General features: G+C 38.6%; 1 protein-coding gene across 1 annotated transcript in view; it reads right to left on the reverse strand.

Annotated features, from left to right (window-relative positions):
* LOC128644543 (3-hydroxyisobutyryl-CoA hydrolase, mitochondrial-like) overlaps positions 1 to 18,745 on the reverse strand; it is a 215,400-nt gene that overhangs the window by 38,623 nt on the left and 158,032 nt on the right. The window contains exon 9 of the mRNA XM_053697120.1: positions 17,375 to 17,461. Coding sequence (XP_053553095.1) covers positions 17,375 to 17,461 — 87 coding nt within the window. The remainder of the gene's footprint in view (positions 1 to 17,374; positions 17,462 to 18,745) is intronic.

Raw genomic sequence — 18,745 nt, forward strand, 5'->3', positions numbered from 1 at the left:
TTATATGTTTGTGGCAAGTGTGAGCATATTGTCTCTTTAGAAACTCGTATTGGGGATCTGGAGGAACGAATTGCAACACTACATGAAATTCAGACACTTGAAAGGGAAATGGATAGGACTGAGCTGGTTGTTAATGGTTCCAGCAGTGGGAATGGGGAGAATTCAGATGAGGAGACTCCAGGATGTAGCTGGGTCACAGTTAGAGGGCGAAGTAAAGGTAAGCGGAAGAGACAGGCCAGTTCTGAGCTGGTATACCCCAATAGATTTGCCAGATTAAGTGAAGATGTTGGGGATATCAGTTCAGGGGTGGCAGTGGCAGATAGGGCTGTGTTGCCTAGTATAGTGAACAGTCCTTTAGCTGTGGAAGAGGAGCATACTATGGTGGGCAGTCCTTCGGTCATGGAAGAGGGGCATACAAGTCAGGGCCAGAGGCAGATGTTGGTGGTAGGAGACTCTATTATTAGGAAGGTTGATAGGGTAATTTGTCATCCAGACCCTTTACATAGAACAGTTTGCTGTCTTCCAGGGGCTCGTGTTAGGCATATTGTGGAACATATTGATAGATTGTTAGAGGGATGTGGGTCTGATCCTGCAGTCATGGTGCATATTGGTACTAATGAAGGAATCGGTGGGAGATGGAGAGTCCTAAAAAATGACTTCAGGGAGTTAGGTAGCAAGCTTAAAGCAAGGACCTCCAAAGTAATATTTTCTGAGATATTACCAGTGCCGTGTGTTAACTCAGTAAGGCAGAAGGAGTTAAGGTCTGTTAATTCATGGCTAAAAACATGGTGTAAAAATGAGGGGTTTGACTTTTTAGAATACTGATTTTTCACTAGGGTACAATTTGTACAGTAAGGATGGATTGCACCAGAATGACATGGGTGCAGGTGTGTTGGGGGAAAGGATGGTAGCACGTTTAGAGAACCTTTTAAACTAGGCAAAGGGGGGAGGGTCAGTTAGAACACAATAGAACAGAGAGATCAGTCTGTGAATATGTCACTCCCTTAATATCTCAAAGAAGGGATGACTTAAGAAATGTCACATTAGAAAGTATAGAGGAAAGCACACCAAGTAGCAGCAGAAAGCACATGAAAATTAAATGTATGACAACAAATGCAAGAAGCAGGACAGGTAAAATGGGGGAGCTGACGCTCTTAGTTGCAGAAGAGGACTATGATGTTATCAGTATAACTGAAACTTGGTGGGATGATTCACATGACTGGGCAGTTAACTTAGAGAGGTATACATTATTTAGAAGGGACGGGAATAATAAAAGGGGTGGAGGAAACTGCATGTATATTAAACCTAACCTTAAACCTACAATAAGGGAAGATATTTATGATACAAGTGACAATGTAGAGACCCTGTGGGTTGAAATAAAGAGTGGGGGGAAAATCCTAAAAAAATATTACTAGGAACATGCTGCAAGCCTCCCAACATTACTGACCCGGAGGAAACTCAACTACAGGGAGTGCAGAATTATTAGGCAAGTTGTATTTTTGAGGATTAATTTTATTATTGAACAACAACCATGTTCTCAATGAACCCAAAAAACTCATTAATATCAAAGCTGAATAGTTTTGGAAGTAGTTTTTAGTTTGTTTTTAGTTATAGCTATTTTAGGGGGATATCTGTGTGTGCATGTGAGTATTACTGTGCATAATTATTAGGCAACTTAACAAAAAACAAATATATACCCATTTCAATTATTTATTTTTACCAGTGAAACCAATATAACATCTCAACATTCACAAATATACATTTCTGACATTCAAAAACAAAACAAAAACAAATCAGCGACCAATATAGCCACCTTTCTTTGCAAGGACACTCAAAAGCCTGCCATCCATGGATTCTGTCAGTGTTTTGATCTGTTCACCATCAACATTGCGTGCAGCAGCAACCACAGACTCCCAGACACTGTTCAGAGAGGTGTACTGTTTTCCCTCCATGTAAATCTCACATTTTATGATGGACCACAGGTTCTCAATGGGGTTCAGATCAGGTGAACAAGGAGGCCATGTCATTAGATTTTCTTCTTTTATACCCTTTCTTGCCAGCCACGCTGTGGAGTACTTGGACGCGTGTGATAGAGCATTGTCCTGCATGAAAATCATGTTTTTCTTGAAGGATGCAGACTTCTTCCTGTACCACTGCTTGAAGAAGGTGTCTTCCAGAAACTGGCAGTAGGACTGGGAGTTGAGCTTGACTCCATCCTCAACCCGAAAAGGCCCCACAAGCTCATCTTTGATGATACCAGCCCAAACCAGTACTCCACCTCCACCTTGCTGGCGTCTGAGTCGGACTGGAGCTCTCTGCCCTTTACCAATCCAGCCACTGGCCCATCCATCTGGCCCATCAAGACTCACTCTCATTTCATCAGTCCATAAAACCTTAGAAAAATCATTCTTGAGATATTTCTTGGCCCAGTCTTGACGTTTCAGCTTGTGTGTCTTGTTCAGTGGTGGTCGTCTTTCAGCCTTTCTTACCTTGGCCATGTCTCTGAGTATTGCACACCTTGTGCTTTTGGGCACTCCAGTGATGTTGCAGCTCTGAAATATGGCCAAACTGGTGGCAAGTGGCATCTTGGCAGCTGCACGCTTGACTTTTCTCAGTTCATGGGCAGTTATTTTGCGCCTTGGTTTTTCCACACGCTTCTTGCGACCCTGTTACCTATTTTGAATGAAACGCTTGATTGTTCGAGGATCACGCTTCAGAAGCTTTGCAATTTTAAGAGTGCTGCATCCCTCTGTAAGATATCTCACTATTTTTGACTTTTCTGAGCCTGTCAAGTCCTTCTTTTGACCCATTTTGCCAAAGGAAAGGAAGTTGCCTAATAATTATGCACACCTGATATAGGGTGTTGATGTCATTAGACCACACCCCTTCTCATTACAGAGATGCACATCACCTAATATGCTTAATTGGTAGTAGGCTTTTGAGCCTATACAGCTTGGAGTAAGACAACATGCATAAAGAGGATGATGTGGTCAAAATACTCATTTGCCTAATAATTCTGCACTCCCTGTACTTATCCAAATAGATAAGGCTGTTAATAACAGTGCTGTAATTATGGGAGATTTTAACTATCCTGATATAAACTGGGCCAATGAAACTAGTAATTCAGCTAAGGGGGATAGATTTTTAAATGTTCTCAGGGATAACTTCTTGTCACAATTAATAGAGGAGCCAACTAGGAGTAAAGTTATATTGGATTTAGTGCTATCAAACAATACAGATATAATATCAAACATAGAAGTTAAAGAACATTTGGGTAACAGTGATCATAACATGGTCACATTTGAAATCTCTTTTCATATGCTGTGTTTTAAAGGCTTAACTAAGACTTTTAATTTCAAGAAAGCAAAATTCAACGATTTAAGGAAATCATTAAATAATATAAATTGGGACAATGTATTTTCTAATAAAAATGTGTTAAATAAATATACATATCAACACATACCATATGGTTATAAAAATAAAAAAACAAAGCCGTTATGGCTAAATAAAAATGTGTTAAGAGAAATTAGGAAAAAACGTAGGGCATTTAAATTATTAAAAGAAAATAGTACAGACTCAGCATACAATATTTATATGGAATGTAACAAAGCATGCAAAAAAGCAATCAAATTAGCAAAAATTGAAAATGAAAAATTAATTGCCAAGGATTCTAAGTCTAACCCTAAAAGGTTCTTTAAGTACATAAATAGCAAAAAATCTAATAAGGATAATATAGGTGCATTAAAATGCGTGGAGGGTAGCATGATAAATAATGACAGGGAGAAGGCTGAGGTACTAAACCAGTTTTTTTCTTCAGTATACACAAGAGAGGAACCATTGAATAATACTTTGGAACAGAATAGAACATGCCAGTCCATACCACTAACTGGGTTTTGTTTAGTGGATATCAGGAAAAAACTGGAAAATATTAAGGTAAATAAAACTCCAGGCCCAGATGGAATACACCCAAGGGTGTTAAGGGAACTTAGAACTGTTATAGACAAACCTTTACTCTTAATTTTTCAAGACTCATTATCCTCAGGCATGGTACCCCAGGATTGGCGTAAAGCTGATGTGGTGCCACTCTTCAAAAAGGGAAGCAGGGATGATCCAGGAAGCTATAGACCAGTTAGTCTGACATCAATAGTGAGGAAGATATTTGAAGGGATTATATAAGGGATTATATTGATGATCATATTCGTGTAAACAAGATTATGAGTTCTAATCAGCATGGCTTTAGGAGAAATAGATCATGTCAAACTAATCTAATTAGATTCTACGAGGAAGTAAGTAAAAATATAGATAAAGGGGAATCAGTTGATGTGATATACTTAGATTTTGCAAAGGCATTTGATACAGTGCCACATGAGAGATTAATGCACAAAATTAAGGGACTGGGAATAGCTGAAAATGTTAGCTCATGGATAAATAACTGGATAAAAGATAGGGAGCAACGAGTAGTAGTAAATGGATCATACTCAGATTGGACAAAGGTAATCAGTGGCGTCCCCCAGGGATCAGTACTGGGCCCTGTTCTTTTTAATATTTTTATAAATGACTTGGAGCAAGGATTAAATAGCGACATCTCTATTTTTGCAGATGATACTAAGTTAAGTAAGGTCATTAGGTCAGAGCAGGACGAACTCTCTTTACAAAGGGATTTGCTAAAATTAGAACTATGGGCAAGTGAATGGAAAATGAGATTTAATACAGAAAAATGCAAGGTTCTACATTTTGGAAGTAAAAATAAGCAGGCTATGTATTTTTCAAATGGGACAAGACTTAGCCAAACACAGGAGGAAAGGGATTTGGGAGTAGTAATAGATAACAAGCTAAAGATGGGTGTACAATGCAGGGCAGCGGCTTCAAAGGCTAATAAGATACTAGCATGTATTAAAAGAGGCATTGATTCAAGGGAGGAAAGCATAATTCTGTCATTATATAAAGCCCTGGTAAGACCTCACCTTGAGTTTGGAGTGCAGTTCTGGGGACCAATTGCTAAAAAAACATATTGCAGAACTAGAAAAAGTTCAGAGAAGGGCCACAAAGCTAATAAGGGGATTGGAGAAATTAACCTATGAGGAGAGGCTAGCCAAACTGGGTCTGTTTTCTTTAGAAAAAAGGCGCTTGAGAGGTGACATGATTACTTTATATAAATATATTCAAGGCCCATATACAGAGATGGCAGAAGCTCTGTTTATTCCAAGAAAATTGTTTCTGACGAGGTCATAATTTAAGGTTCGAGGAAAGGAGATTTAATCTCCTGCAACAGAAATGTTTTTTCACTGTAAGAGCAATAAAATTGTGGAACTCGTTACCAAAGGAGGTAGTGAATGCCAATACCATAGATACATTTAAAAATAGTCTGGATACATTTCTGTATATAAACAAAATTCATGGATATGATTGCTAGTATTAAATGGGTCACATTTTAATGGGGTTATTTAAGCTTAACTGGAGCTTTTTGAAGGTATTTTAGATTTGTATAGGTTGAACTCGATGGACTTCAGTCTTTTTTCAACCTTATCTACTATGTTACTATGTTACTATGTTACTATGACTCACCATCTGATAGTTTGTGGTATGCTGTAGCTAAGGAAAGGTTGCAGGAAGACAGTATGAAATAGCAACTGGAACTGTAGATGACTGTATACACAGATTTTTCTTTCCTTCTATGGTGCCTCATTGTTTCATTTTCCACTTTATATTGAGGAACCTCAAGGTTATGTTCTGACCCCCTCTCCTCCATTATAATGTCTTCTCTTAGCAAGTTAATCAGCTCATTTGGACTTCAATAACATCTTTATAGTGAAAGTATACAAATCTACCCTTCAGCCCTGTATTTCTCACCTTATGCTCTGCCACAACAGTAACTGCTTGGTATTTCTTCTTATTCTTCAAAGAGGAACATATACCCATATACTTCAAAACCATACTCTGAAATAAGCCTTGTCACAATAACAAGTTGACCAGCCCCTGAAGACCACATTGATTTTTACTCAATACTTCTTGCAAAGACATCACATCGAATCACTCTCTACATCATGTGACAACAATATAAATTTTATTGCACAGATCAGATAAGAAACAACACAAACCAACAAGGCACAAATTAAGTCTCCTCTACTGCTATGATTAGTGCAACTTTTTACACTCTTAAAACTTAAGACAATTTTCCCATTTACTTTTATCATCTATTTTGCTTTGTTCTCTGGTATTCTTAGTTGAAAGCTAAACCTAGGAGGTTCATATGCTAATTTCTAAGCCCTTGAAGGCCGCCTCTTCTCTCAGGGCATTTTGACAGTGTTGTCTAATTGACACTAGGGTGTTAGTTCATGTGTGTCATATAGACAACACTGTGCTCACGCATGTGGAATTCAGGTGAGCCAGCTCTGATTGGCTAAAATGGATGTCCGTCAAAAGAACTGAAATAAGGGGGCAGTTTGCAGAGGCTTAGATACAAGGTAATTACAGAGGTAAAAGGTTTATTTAACTAACTGTCGCCTAGATTATGAGTTTTTGTCGGTAATGGTGTGCGGGGCTAACGAGCAGTTTCAGCTCACCGCTCACCTACAAACAACGCTGGTATTACAGGTTGTTACAAACCCGGCGTTAGCCTCACAAAAGTGAGCGGAGAGCAAAATTTTGCTCCACATCTCACTGTAATACCAGAGCTGCTTACGGTAGCGGTGAGCTGGCTAAACGTGCTCGTGCACGATTTCCCCATAGGAATCAATGAGGGAGAGCCGGCTGAAAAAAAGTCTAACACCTGCAAAAAAGCAGCGTTCAGCTTCTAACGCAGCCCCATTGATTCCTATGGGGAAATACATTTTATGTCTACACCTAACACCCTAACATGAACCCGAGTCTAAACACCCCTAATCTTACACTTATTAACCCATAATCTGCCGCCCCCGACATTGCCTACACCTGCATTATATTATAAACCCCTAATCTGCCGCTCCAGACACCGCCGAACCCTACATTATCTCTATGAACCCCTAATCTGCTGCCCCCAACATCGCCAAACCCTACATTATATTTATTAACCCCTAATTTGCCGCCCCCAATGTCACCACAACCTAACTACATTTATTAACCCCTAATCTGCCACCCCCAATGTCGCCGCCACCTAACTTCACTTATTAACCCCTAATCAGCCGCCGCCAACGTCGCTGCCACTATAATAAATATATTAACCCCTAAACCTAAGTCTAACCCTAACACCCCCCTAACTTAAATATAATTTAAATACATCTAAATAAAATTACTATTATTAACTAAATTATTCCTATTTAAAACTAAATACCTATAAAATAAACTCTAAGCTAGCTACAATATAACTAATAGTTACATTGTAGCTATCTCAGGGTTTATTTTTATTTTACAGGCAACTTTGTATTTATTTTAACTAGGTACAATAGTTATTAAACAGTTATTAACTATTTAATAACTTCAAAGTTAAAATACAAATATACCTGTAAAATAAATCCTAACCTAAGTTACAATTACACCTAACACTACACTATCATTAAATAAATTACCTAAACTAACTACAATTAATTACAATTAAATTAAATAAACTAAAGTACAAAACCCCCCCACTAAATTACAGAAAATAATAAAATAGATTAGGTGTAATTAGTTTAAAATAGATTTTTAAACTAATTACACATAATCTAATCCCCCTAATAAAATAAAAAGCCCCCCAAAATAATAAAAATCCCTACCCTATACTAAATTACAAATAGCCCTTAAAAGGGCATTTTGCGGGGAATTGCCCCAAAGTAATCAGCTCTTTTACCTGTAAAAAAAAATACAATACCACCCCAACTTTAAAACCCACCACCCACACACCCAACCCTACTCTAAAACCCACCCAATCCCCCCTTAATAAAACCTAACACTAACCCCTTGAAGATCACCCTACCTTGAGAAGTCTTCACCCAACCGGGCAGAAGTGGTCCTCCAGACGGGCAGAAATCTTCATCCAATCCGGGCAGAAGAGGACCTCCAGACGGCCAGAAGTCTTCATCCAGACGGCATCTTCTATCTTCATCCATCCAGAGCGGAGCGGGTCCATCTTCAAGACATCCTCTTCCATCCAATGACTAACACTAAATGACAGTACCTTTAAGTGACGTCATCAAAGATGGCTTCCCTTCAATTCCGAATTCTATCAGCCAATCGGAATTAAGGTAGAAAAAAACATAATTTATGTAAGAACTTACCTGATAAATTCATTTCTTTCATATTAGCAAGAGTCCATGAGCTAGTGACGTATGGGATATACATTCCTACCAGGAGGGGCAAAGTTTCCCAAACCTCAAAATGCCTATAAATACACCCCTCACCACACCCACAAATCAGTTTAACGAATAGCCAAGAAGTGGGGTGATAAGAAAAAAGTGCGAAAGCATAAAAAATAAGGAATTGGAATAATTGTGCTTTATACAAAAAAATCATAACCACCACAAAAAAGGGTGGGCCTCATGGACTCTTGCTAATATGAAAGAAATGAATTTATCAGGTAAGTTCTTACATAAATTATGTTTTCTTTCATGTAATTAGCAAGAGTCCATGAGCTAGTGACGTATGGGATAATGACTACCCAAGATGTGGATCTTTCCACGCAAGAGTCACTAGAGAGGGAGGGATAAAATAAAGACAGCCAATTCCGCTGAAAAATAATCCACACCCAAAATAAAGTTTAAATTATAAGCAGAAGATTCAAACTGAAACAGCTGCCTGAAGTACTTTTCTACCAAAAACAGCTTCAGAAGAAGAAAACACATCAAAATGGTAGAATTTAGTAAAAGTATGCAAAGAAGACCAAGTTGCTGCTTTGCAAATCTGATCAACCGAAGCTTCATTCCTAAACGCCCAGGAAGTAGAAACTGACCTAGTAGAATGAGCTGTAATCCTTTGAGGCGGAGTTTTACCCGACTCGACATAAGCATGATGAATTAAAGATTTCAACCAAGATGCCAAAGAAATGGCAGAGGCCTTCTGACCTTTCCTAGAACCGGAAAAGATAACAAATAGACTAGAAGTCTTTCGGAAATTCTTAGTAGCTTCAACATAATATTTCAAAGCTCTAACAACATCCAAAGAATGCAATGATCTCTCCTTAGAATTCTTAGGATTAGGACACAATGAAGGAACCACAATTTCTCTACTAATGTTGTTAGAATTCACAACCTTAGGTAAAAATTTAAAAGAAGTTCGCAACACCGCCTTATCCTGATGAAAAATCAGAAAAGGAGACTCACAAGAAAGAGCAGATAATTCAGAAACTCGTCTGGCAGAAGAGATAGCCAAAAGGAACAAAACTTTCCAAGAAAGTAATTTGATGTCCAACGAATGCATAGGTTCAAACGGAGGAGCTTGAAGAGCCCCCAGAACCAAATTCAAACTCCAAGGAGGAGAAATTGACTTAATGACAGGTTTTATATGAACCAAAGCTTGTACAAAACAATGAATATCAGGAAGATTAGCAATCTTTCTGTGAAAAAGAACAGAAAGAGCAGAGATTTGTCCTTTCAAGGAACTTGCAGACAAACCTTTATCCAAACCATCCTGAAGAAATTGTAAAATTCTCGGAATTCTAAAAGAATGCCAGGAAAAATGATGAGAAAGACACCAAGAAATATAAGTCTTCCAGACTCTATAATATATCTCCCTAGATACAGATTTACGAGCCTGTAACATAGTATTAATCACAGAATCAGAGAAACCTCTTTGACTAAGAATCAAGCGTTCAATCTCCATACCTTTAAATTTAAGGATTTGAGATCCTGATGGAAAAAAGGACCTTGCGACAAAAGGTCTGGTCTTAACGGAAGAGTCCACGGTTGGCAAGAGGCCATCCGGACAAGATCCGCATACCAAAACCTGTGAGGCCATGCTGGAGCTACCAGCAGAACAAACGAGCATTCCTTCAGAATCTTGGAGATTACTCTTGGAAGAAGAACTAGAGGCGGAAAGATATAGGCAGGATGATACTTCCAAGGAAGTGACAATGCATCCACTGCTTCCGCTTGAGGATCCCTGGATCTGGACAGATACCTGGGAAGTTTCTTGTTTAGATGAGAGGCCATCAGATCTATTTCTGGAAGTCCCCACATTTGAACAATCTGAAGAAATACCTCTGGGTGAAGAGACCATTCGCCCGGATGTAACGTTTGGCGGCTGAGATAATCCGCTTCCCAATTGTCTATACCTGGGATATGAACCGCAGAAACTAAACAGGAGCTGGATTCCGCCCATACCAGAATTCGAGATACTTCCTTCATAGCCAGAGGACTGTGAGTCCCTCCTTGATGATTGATGTATGCCACAGTTGTGACATTGTCTGTCTGAAAACAAATGAACGATTCTCTCTTTAGAAGAGGCCATGACTGAAGAGCTCTGAAAATTGCACGTAGTTCCAAAATATTGATCGGTAATCTCACCTCCTGAGATTCCCAAACCCCTTGTGCTGTCAGAGACCCCCAAACAGCTCCCCAACCTGTCAGACTTGCATCTGTTGAAATTACAGTCCAGGTCGGAAGAACAAAAGAAGCCCCCTGAACTAAACGATGGTGATCTGTCCACCACATCAGAGAGTGTCGTACAATCGGTGTTAAAGATATTAATTGAGATATCTTTGTGTAATCCATGCACCACTGGTTCAGCATACAGAGCTGAAGAGGTCGCATGTGAAAACGAGCAAAGGGGATCGCGTCTGATGCTGCAGTCATAAGACCTAGAATTTCCATGCATAAAGCTACCGAAGGGAATGATTGTGACTGAAGGTTTCGACAAGCTGATATCAACTTTAGACGTCTCTTGTCTGTCCAAGACAGAGTCATGGACACTGAATCTATCTGAAAACCTAAAAAGGTTACCCTTGTCTGAGGAATCAATGAACTTTTTGGTAAATTGATCCTCCAACCATGATCTTGAAGAAACAACACAAGTCGAATCGTATGAGATTCTGCTAAATGTGAAGACTGAGCAAGTACCAAGATATCGTCCAAATAAGGAAATACCACAATACCCTGTTCTCTGATTACAGACAGAAGGGCACCGAGAACCTTTGTAAAAATTCTTGGAGCTGTAGCTAGGCCAAACGGTAGAGCCACAAACTGGTAATGCTTGTCTAGAAAAGAGAATCTCAGAAACTGATAGTGATCTGGATGAATCGGAATATGCAGATATGCATCCTTACATAATGATTCAATATTTTTAGATCCAGAACTGGTCTGAAGGAATTCTCCTTCTTTGGTACAATGAAGAGATTTGAATAAAACCCCAGCCCCTGTTCCAGAACTGGAACTGGTATAATTACTCCAGCCAACTCTAGATCTTAAACACATTTCAGAAATGCTTGAGCCTTCGCTAGGTTTACTGGGACACGGGAAAGAAAAAATCTCTTTGCAGGAGGCCTTATCTTGAAGCCAATTCTGTACCCTTTTGAAACAATGTTCTGAATCCAGAGATTGTGAACGGAATTGAACCAAATTTCTTTGAAAAAACGTAATCTGCCCCCTACCAGCTGAGCTGGAATGAGGGCCGCACCTTCATGTGGACTTGGGAGCTGGCTTTGGTTTTCTAAAAGGCTTGGATTTATTCCAGACTGGAGATGGTTTCCAAACTGATACCGCTCCTGAGGATGAAGGATCAGGCTTTTGTTCCTTGTTGTGACGAAAGGAACGAAAACGATTATTAGACCTAAATTTACCTTTAGATTTTTTATCCTGTGGTAAAAAAGTTCCTTTCCCTCCAGTAACAGTTGAGATAATAGAATCCAACTGAGAACCAAATAATTTATTACCCTGGAAAGAAAGGGAAAGCAGAGTAGACTTAGAAGACATATCAGCATTCCAAGTTTTAAGCCATAAAGCTCTTCTAGCTAAAATAGCTAGAGACATATACCTGACATCAACTCTAATGATATCAAAGATGGCATCACAAATAAAATTATTAGCATGTTGTAGAAGAATAATAATGCTATGAGAAGTATGATCTGTTACTTGTTGCGCTAAAGCTTCTAACCAAAAAGTTGAAGCTGCAGCAACATCCACTAAAGATATAGCAGGTCTAAGAAGATTACCTGAACACAAGTAAGCTTTTCTTAGAAAGGATTCAATTTTCCTATCTAAAGGTGTCAGGTTGTCTGTAAGGTAAGTTCTGTATACAGTGGATCTCAACTGCAGACCGAGAATGGAAGTAGAAGAGAAGGTATGTGGGGAGACTCCTGATATCTTGTTACAGGAGAGGTTGTCTCTGATAGTAGAGCAGCACTAAGCAAGTGAGCAGCTGTTAGGTGGTGTTAACTGTAATGTGCCGGTAGGTTGAGCTTTTACAGTATTAGCAGGTACGGACAAGTTAGGTTACAGTTCAGTGGCTAGATGCCTTAGTTAGCTGCTAGGAGATAGTGGAAGTATTCCTCAAGGAGCGGGCATTAGTCCAGTACAAGACTGTAGTAGGAGAGATTTAACAAGTGCGTCCGTTGTGCTGAGAGAGGAGAGGTGCTTGAAGCTGTAGCTGCAGCGTCTGTGGAGGGTGTGTGCGTTGTGACCAATGAGAACGCTGGAACCACTGACAGGCTGTGTGCACGCTGAGCGCACTGAGAGCGGACGGCTGGAGGCAGAGAGAGAGAGACTGGTAGCGGCTGCAAGCAAGGTAGCTGGAAGTATTAACACAGGTTGTAGGTAACGCAGCTTCTTTGTCAGCGGTTAAGTTGTAGATGATATGTGGATACGGCTGTTGAATCTGCAGCGATCCTGAAGTGGCAGATATAACTTGTAATGCCGAGATAGGATGCCGTCTGTTAAATAACCCCTTATAGTTCTTAGGTATGTTCTGGAGAGGAAAGCACTTAAGAGTGCAATAGTAAGGTAAACTTGAAGCTTGGTAAATCTTTCCTATGCAGAGCGTTAGGAGAGCCTGCATCAAGGTAGCGTGGTCAGTAACTCAAACGAATTAATTGGCAGGTGGATGGGGGAGGAGTAGGCTTATGTAAGATTTACTTAAAGGTGTATACATTCCAACAAGTACCTGACAAAAGGATCCTTAAAGGAAGTACCATCTGCCGTAGGAATAGTAGTACGCTAGCAAGAGTAGAGACAGCCCCATCAACCTTAGGGATTTTGTCCCAAAATTCTAATCTGTCAGATGGCACAGGATATAATTGCTTAAAACGTTTAGAAGGAGTAAAAGAATTACCCAAATTATTCCATTCCCTGGAAATTACTTCAGAAATAGCACCAGGGACAGGAAAAACTTCTGGAATAACTACAGGAGATTTAAAAACCTTATCTAAACGTTTAGATTTAGTATCAAGAGGACTAGAATCCTCAATTTCTAATGCAATTAGGACTTCTTTAAGTAAAGAACAAATAAAATCCATTTTAAATAAATATGAAGATTTATCAGCATCAACCTCTGAGACAGAATCCTCTGAACCAGAAGAACCATTATCAGAATCAGAATGATGATGTTCATTTAAAAATTCATCTGAAAAATGAGAAGTTTTAAAAGACTTTTTACGTTTACTAGAAGGAGGAATAACAGACATAGCCTTCTTAATGGATTTAGAAACAAAATCTCTTATGTTATCAGGAACACTCTGAGTATTAGATGTTGACGGAACAGCAACAGGTAATGTAACAGTACTAAAGGAAATATTATCTGCATTAGCAAGTTTGTCATGACAAACAGTACAAACAACAGCTGGAGGAACAGATACCAAAAGTTTACAGCAGATACACTTAGCTTTGGTAGCTCCAGCACCAGGCAGGGATTTTCCAGAAGTATCTTCTGACTCAGCTTCAACGTGGGACATCTTGCAATATGTAATAGAAAAAACAACATATAAAGCAAAATTGATCAAATTCAGGAATGGGAAAAAAATGCCATAGAACAAGCTTCTAGCAACCAGAAGCACAAAATAATGAGACTTAAATAATGTGGAGACAATAGTGACGCCCATATTTTTTTAGCGCCAAAAAAGACGCCCACATTATTTGGTGCCTAAATGCTTTTGGCGTCAAAATGACGCCACATCCGGAACGCCGACACCTTTGGCGCAAAAAAACGTCAAAAATGACGCAACTTCCGGCGACATGTATGACGCCGGAAACAGAAATTTTTTTGGCGCCAAAAAAGTCCGCGCCAAGAATGACGCAATAAAATGAAGCATTTTCAGCCCCCGCGAGCCTAACAGCCCACAGGGAAAAGTCAAATTTTTAAGGTAAGAAAAAATGATTTATTCATATGCATTATCCCAAATATGAAACTGACTGTCTGAAATAAGGAACGTTGAACATCCTGACTCAAGGCAAATAAATGTTTGAATACATATATTTAGAACTTTATATAAAAGTGCCCAACCATAGCTTAGAGTGTCACAGAAAATAAGACTTACTTACCCCAGGACACTCATCTACATGTAGTAGAAAGCCAAACCAGTACTGAAATGAGAATCAGTAGAGGAAATGGTATATATAAGAGTATATCGTCGATCTGAAAAGGGAGGTAAGAGATGAATCTCTACGACCGATAACAGAGAACCTATGAAATAGACCCCGTAGAAGGAGATCACTGCATTCAAATAGGCAATACTCTCCTCACATCCCTCTGACATTCACTGCACGCTGAGAGGAAAACCGGGCTCCAACCTGCTGCGGAGCGCATATCAACGTAGAATCTAGCACAAACTTACTTCACCACCTCCATAGGAGGCAATGTTTGTAAAACCGATTTGTGGGTGTGGTGAGGGGTGTATTTATAGGCATTTTGAGGTTTGGGAAACTTTGCCCCTCCTGGTAGGAATGTATATCCCATACGTCACTAGCTCATGGACTCTTGCTAATTACATGAAAGAAATCCTATTGGCTAATCCAATAGGATTGAGCTTGCATTCTATATTGGCTGTTCCAATCAGCCAATAGAATGCAAGCTCAATCCTATTGGCTGATTGGATCAGCCCATAGGATTTTTTCTACCTTAATTCCGATTGGCTGATAAAATTCTATCAGCCAATCGGAATTGAAGGGACGCCATCTTGGATGACGTCACTTAAAGGTACCGTCATTTAGTGTTCGTCATCGGATGGAAGAGGATGCTCCATGTCTTGAAGATGGACCCGCTCCGCTCCGGATGGATGAAGATAGTAGATGCCGTCTGTATGAAGACTTCTGGCCGTCTTGAGGTCCTCTTCTGCCCGGATTGGATGAAGACTTCTGCCCGTCTGGAGGACCACTTCTGCCCGGTTGGGTGAAGACGTCTCAAGGTAGGGTGATCTTCAAGGGGTTAGTGTTAGGTTTTATTAAGGGGGGAATGGGTGGGTTTTAGAGTAGGGTTGGGTGTGTGGGTGGTGGGTTTTAATGTTGGGGGGTATTGTATTTTTTTTACAGGTAAAAGAACTGATTACTTTGGGGCAATGCCCCGCAAAAAGCCCTTTTAAGGGCTATTTGCAATTTAGTGTAGGGTAGGGATTTTTATTATTTTGGGGGGCTTTTTTATTTTATTAGGGGGATTAGATTAGGTGTAATTAGTTTAAAATTCTTGTAATTATTTTATTATTTTCTGTAATTTATTGTTTTTTTCGTACTTTAGTTTATTTAATTGTAATTAATTGTAGTTAGTTTAGGTAATTTATTTAATTATAGTGTAGTGTTAGGTGTAATTGTAACTTAGGTTAGGATTTATTTTACGGGTATATTTGTATTTGTTTTAACTAGGAAGTTATTAAATAGTTAATAACTATTTAATAACTATTGTACCTAGTTAAAATAAATACAAAGTTGCCTGTAAAATAAAAATAAACCCTAAGCTAGCTACAATTTAATTATTAGTTATATTGTATCTAGCTTAGGGTTTATTTTATAGGTAAGTATTTAGTTTTAAATAGGAATAATTTATTTAAATGTAGTAATTTTTTTCCCGATTACTTTAAATTATATTTAAGTTAGGGGGGGTTAGGGTTAGACTTAGGTTTGGGGTTAATACATTTAGCATAGTGGTGGCGAAGTTGGGGTCGGCAGATTAGGGGTTAATAAAATTAAACTAGTTTTTGCCATGCGGGAGTGCGGTGGTTTAGGGGTTAATATATTTATTACAGTGGCGGCAATGTCCGGTCGGCAGATTAGGGGTTAAAAAATTTATTTAACTGTTTGCGATGTGGGGGGCCTCAGTTTAGGGGTTAATAGGTAGTTTATGGGTGTTAGTGTACTTTTTATCACTTTAGAGTTTCATGTTACGGCGTTAGCCCATAAAACTCTTAACTACTGACTTTTAAATACGGTAGGAGTCTTGACAGGAGAGGGTCTACCGCTCACTTTTTCCAACACTCGTAATACCGGCGTTAGGCAAATCCCATGGAAAAGATAGGATATGCAATTGACGTAAGGGGATTTGTGGTATGCTCGAGTTGCGAAAAAAAAGTGACCGGTACAACTGTGCCTGCCAGACTCGTAATACCAGCGGGCGTTAAAAAGCAGCGTTGGGACCTCTCAACACTGCTTTTTAACCCTAAAGCAAGACTCATAATCTAGCCGTGTGTTTGTTGTACAAAACTAAGGAATGGGTAATAAAGGGATTATCTATCTTTTTAAACAATACAAATTCTGGTGTAGACTGTCCCTTTAAAAAAATGCTGCATGCTTCCTCCATACTGTTCCACCTAATTATTCAATCTGCATTGGCTGCTTGACTATGTAAATCCCTTCACATTTACAACAGACTACCTTCAATATATTGATTATAACCTGCAAAGCCCTTATGCACTGTACTCTCTTCAACTCAAATTTATCCTACAACTGCTTTTAAATCTTTTCAAATGATGCACCTAACCCATCTTCTTCCCTTAGTCTTCAATACCCTTCCCCAAACTTTGTACAACTAAATGCTTTCTAAATAGCCCTTTATTTGCTTTTCCCCATCTAGTCCATAATCAGAGCATTAGATAACAATTAGCCAGCGCCCCTACAAGCAATCAGGTCACTGTAAGCTCATATTTTAGCCTCTGTCTTCAGCCTGAAATTTCCACCAAGAAATAATCCCATCAAAAACCAAGCAATCCCCTAAACCTTTTGTGTTTATCACCCAAATTCACGAGCTATATTCTGTTCCCAAAGAAATTGGACCCTAGCCTCCTTTGGCAGCAGTATGTTATATGCTGTTTTTATGATGTATTTTTTGTACTCTTTTACAGTGGTGTGAGCATGTTGGCGTTCTAAAAAAAAAAAATATATAAATTCTGAAACCTACATAAACATTTGTACTCCAACATGGTTGAACATATATAATGTTTTGTATATAGCTTACTTAGTAATTGTGAAAAAGACTTTGCTTAAAAATACAGAATGGTCTCACAGGTTATCACCTTTTTCTGGTAGGTGTCAAGCACACTGGCAATGTCATCTTTTGAAGGGCACTTTAAGCTGGTAAGATCGTTCTCAAGGGAAGCAATCTGTTTAAGACATAAATAATGAATTGTAGTGTTAAGCATGTTTAACATAATTATCTCAGTTATATAATTACACCATACTGTTTATAAAACACATAGGCCTAGAGTAGATTAAACATAAGCAATCTGAAACAATAGCTATGGTTATATTTAAATTAGTTTTTATAATTAATAAACAACATTTTCTCATGATTATAGTTGAACATCCTTCGTAATGGTTATAATGTGTTTTTATTGATATACTTTATTGCTTTCTTAGTCCCAAATTAGAAGGGCAGATGGTCATGAGTTCTATGTAGTTAGTGTGTAACCAATAAGGTTTACTTGAAATACATTTTGGAAAAACAATTATTACTGAAATGTAATGTTTTAAATCTAGGTACTATAATCTGAAGCCCAATAAGAGAGTGATATAACTAGCACTCCTTTAGTTTTCATATATAGCTCCTTTATGAACAGCGTTGTTCTGAGCAAAAGAAGAAGAAACAAATACAATGCCCAGGTGCAGTATGGCTTATTTACTGGAAAACAGGATATTTAGCAGTCTTTTTATTGTAAATGTTGTGCAAACACTTCTATCAGGGTGGATTTGATTTAAATGGAATTGATTTAAACCATAATTTTAGTTTAATCTTTTATTTGTATCAAAGTATTCATTACAACTAAACAATTTCAAACAATAATTACACTCCAGTGGTCAAAATATATTACATGGCAGGTTCAATATCGTATTACATGGTGGGTTCTTTAACAATCACACAGGATCCGGGTTCTGAAAGTCCACATGAAAAATTGTATGTTCACCTGAAGCGTTTTTGTAATAGGCAAGACCTGATTTCAGTGTGCTAAGAACATATTTCACATATTTCAACATCATTTTCAACAATATTTAAACTCCAATAATCAAAATAAACTACACAAAAAGTTTTCTTGGTAAGTTTGCAGGGTTCATCTGATCAAGGTACACATAGTGAGATCTATGCTTATACATCAATACTGTAATAGTAACTTCTTGTATATATCTCCTATGCCATCACAGATCCTGAGGTAAAGTTGGGCAGTCAGGTGGTTATGTCTGAGATGTATAGTTGGAAATGGGACTGTGTTGGTTTGGTTCTAGTGTAATCTACTTTCCATGTTCGGCTGCCTATCAGTCCTGGCTAGTACTTATATGACTAGAAGGGCATGTAGTGTGTTGGGGAGTTAGATGGTGTGTTTCGTCTTGCTAGAGAGGAACTTTCCATATTCAACCTTGTGATTTGTCAATATAAAGGGGCGCAGCATGAG

The sequence above is a fragment of the Bombina bombina genome, unplaced genomic scaffold, assembly GCF_027579735.1.
Source record: "Bombina bombina isolate aBomBom1 unplaced genomic scaffold, aBomBom1.pri scaffold_575, whole genome shotgun sequence".
NCBI lineage: Eukaryota > Metazoa > Chordata > Amphibia > Anura > Bombinatoridae > Bombina > Bombina bombina.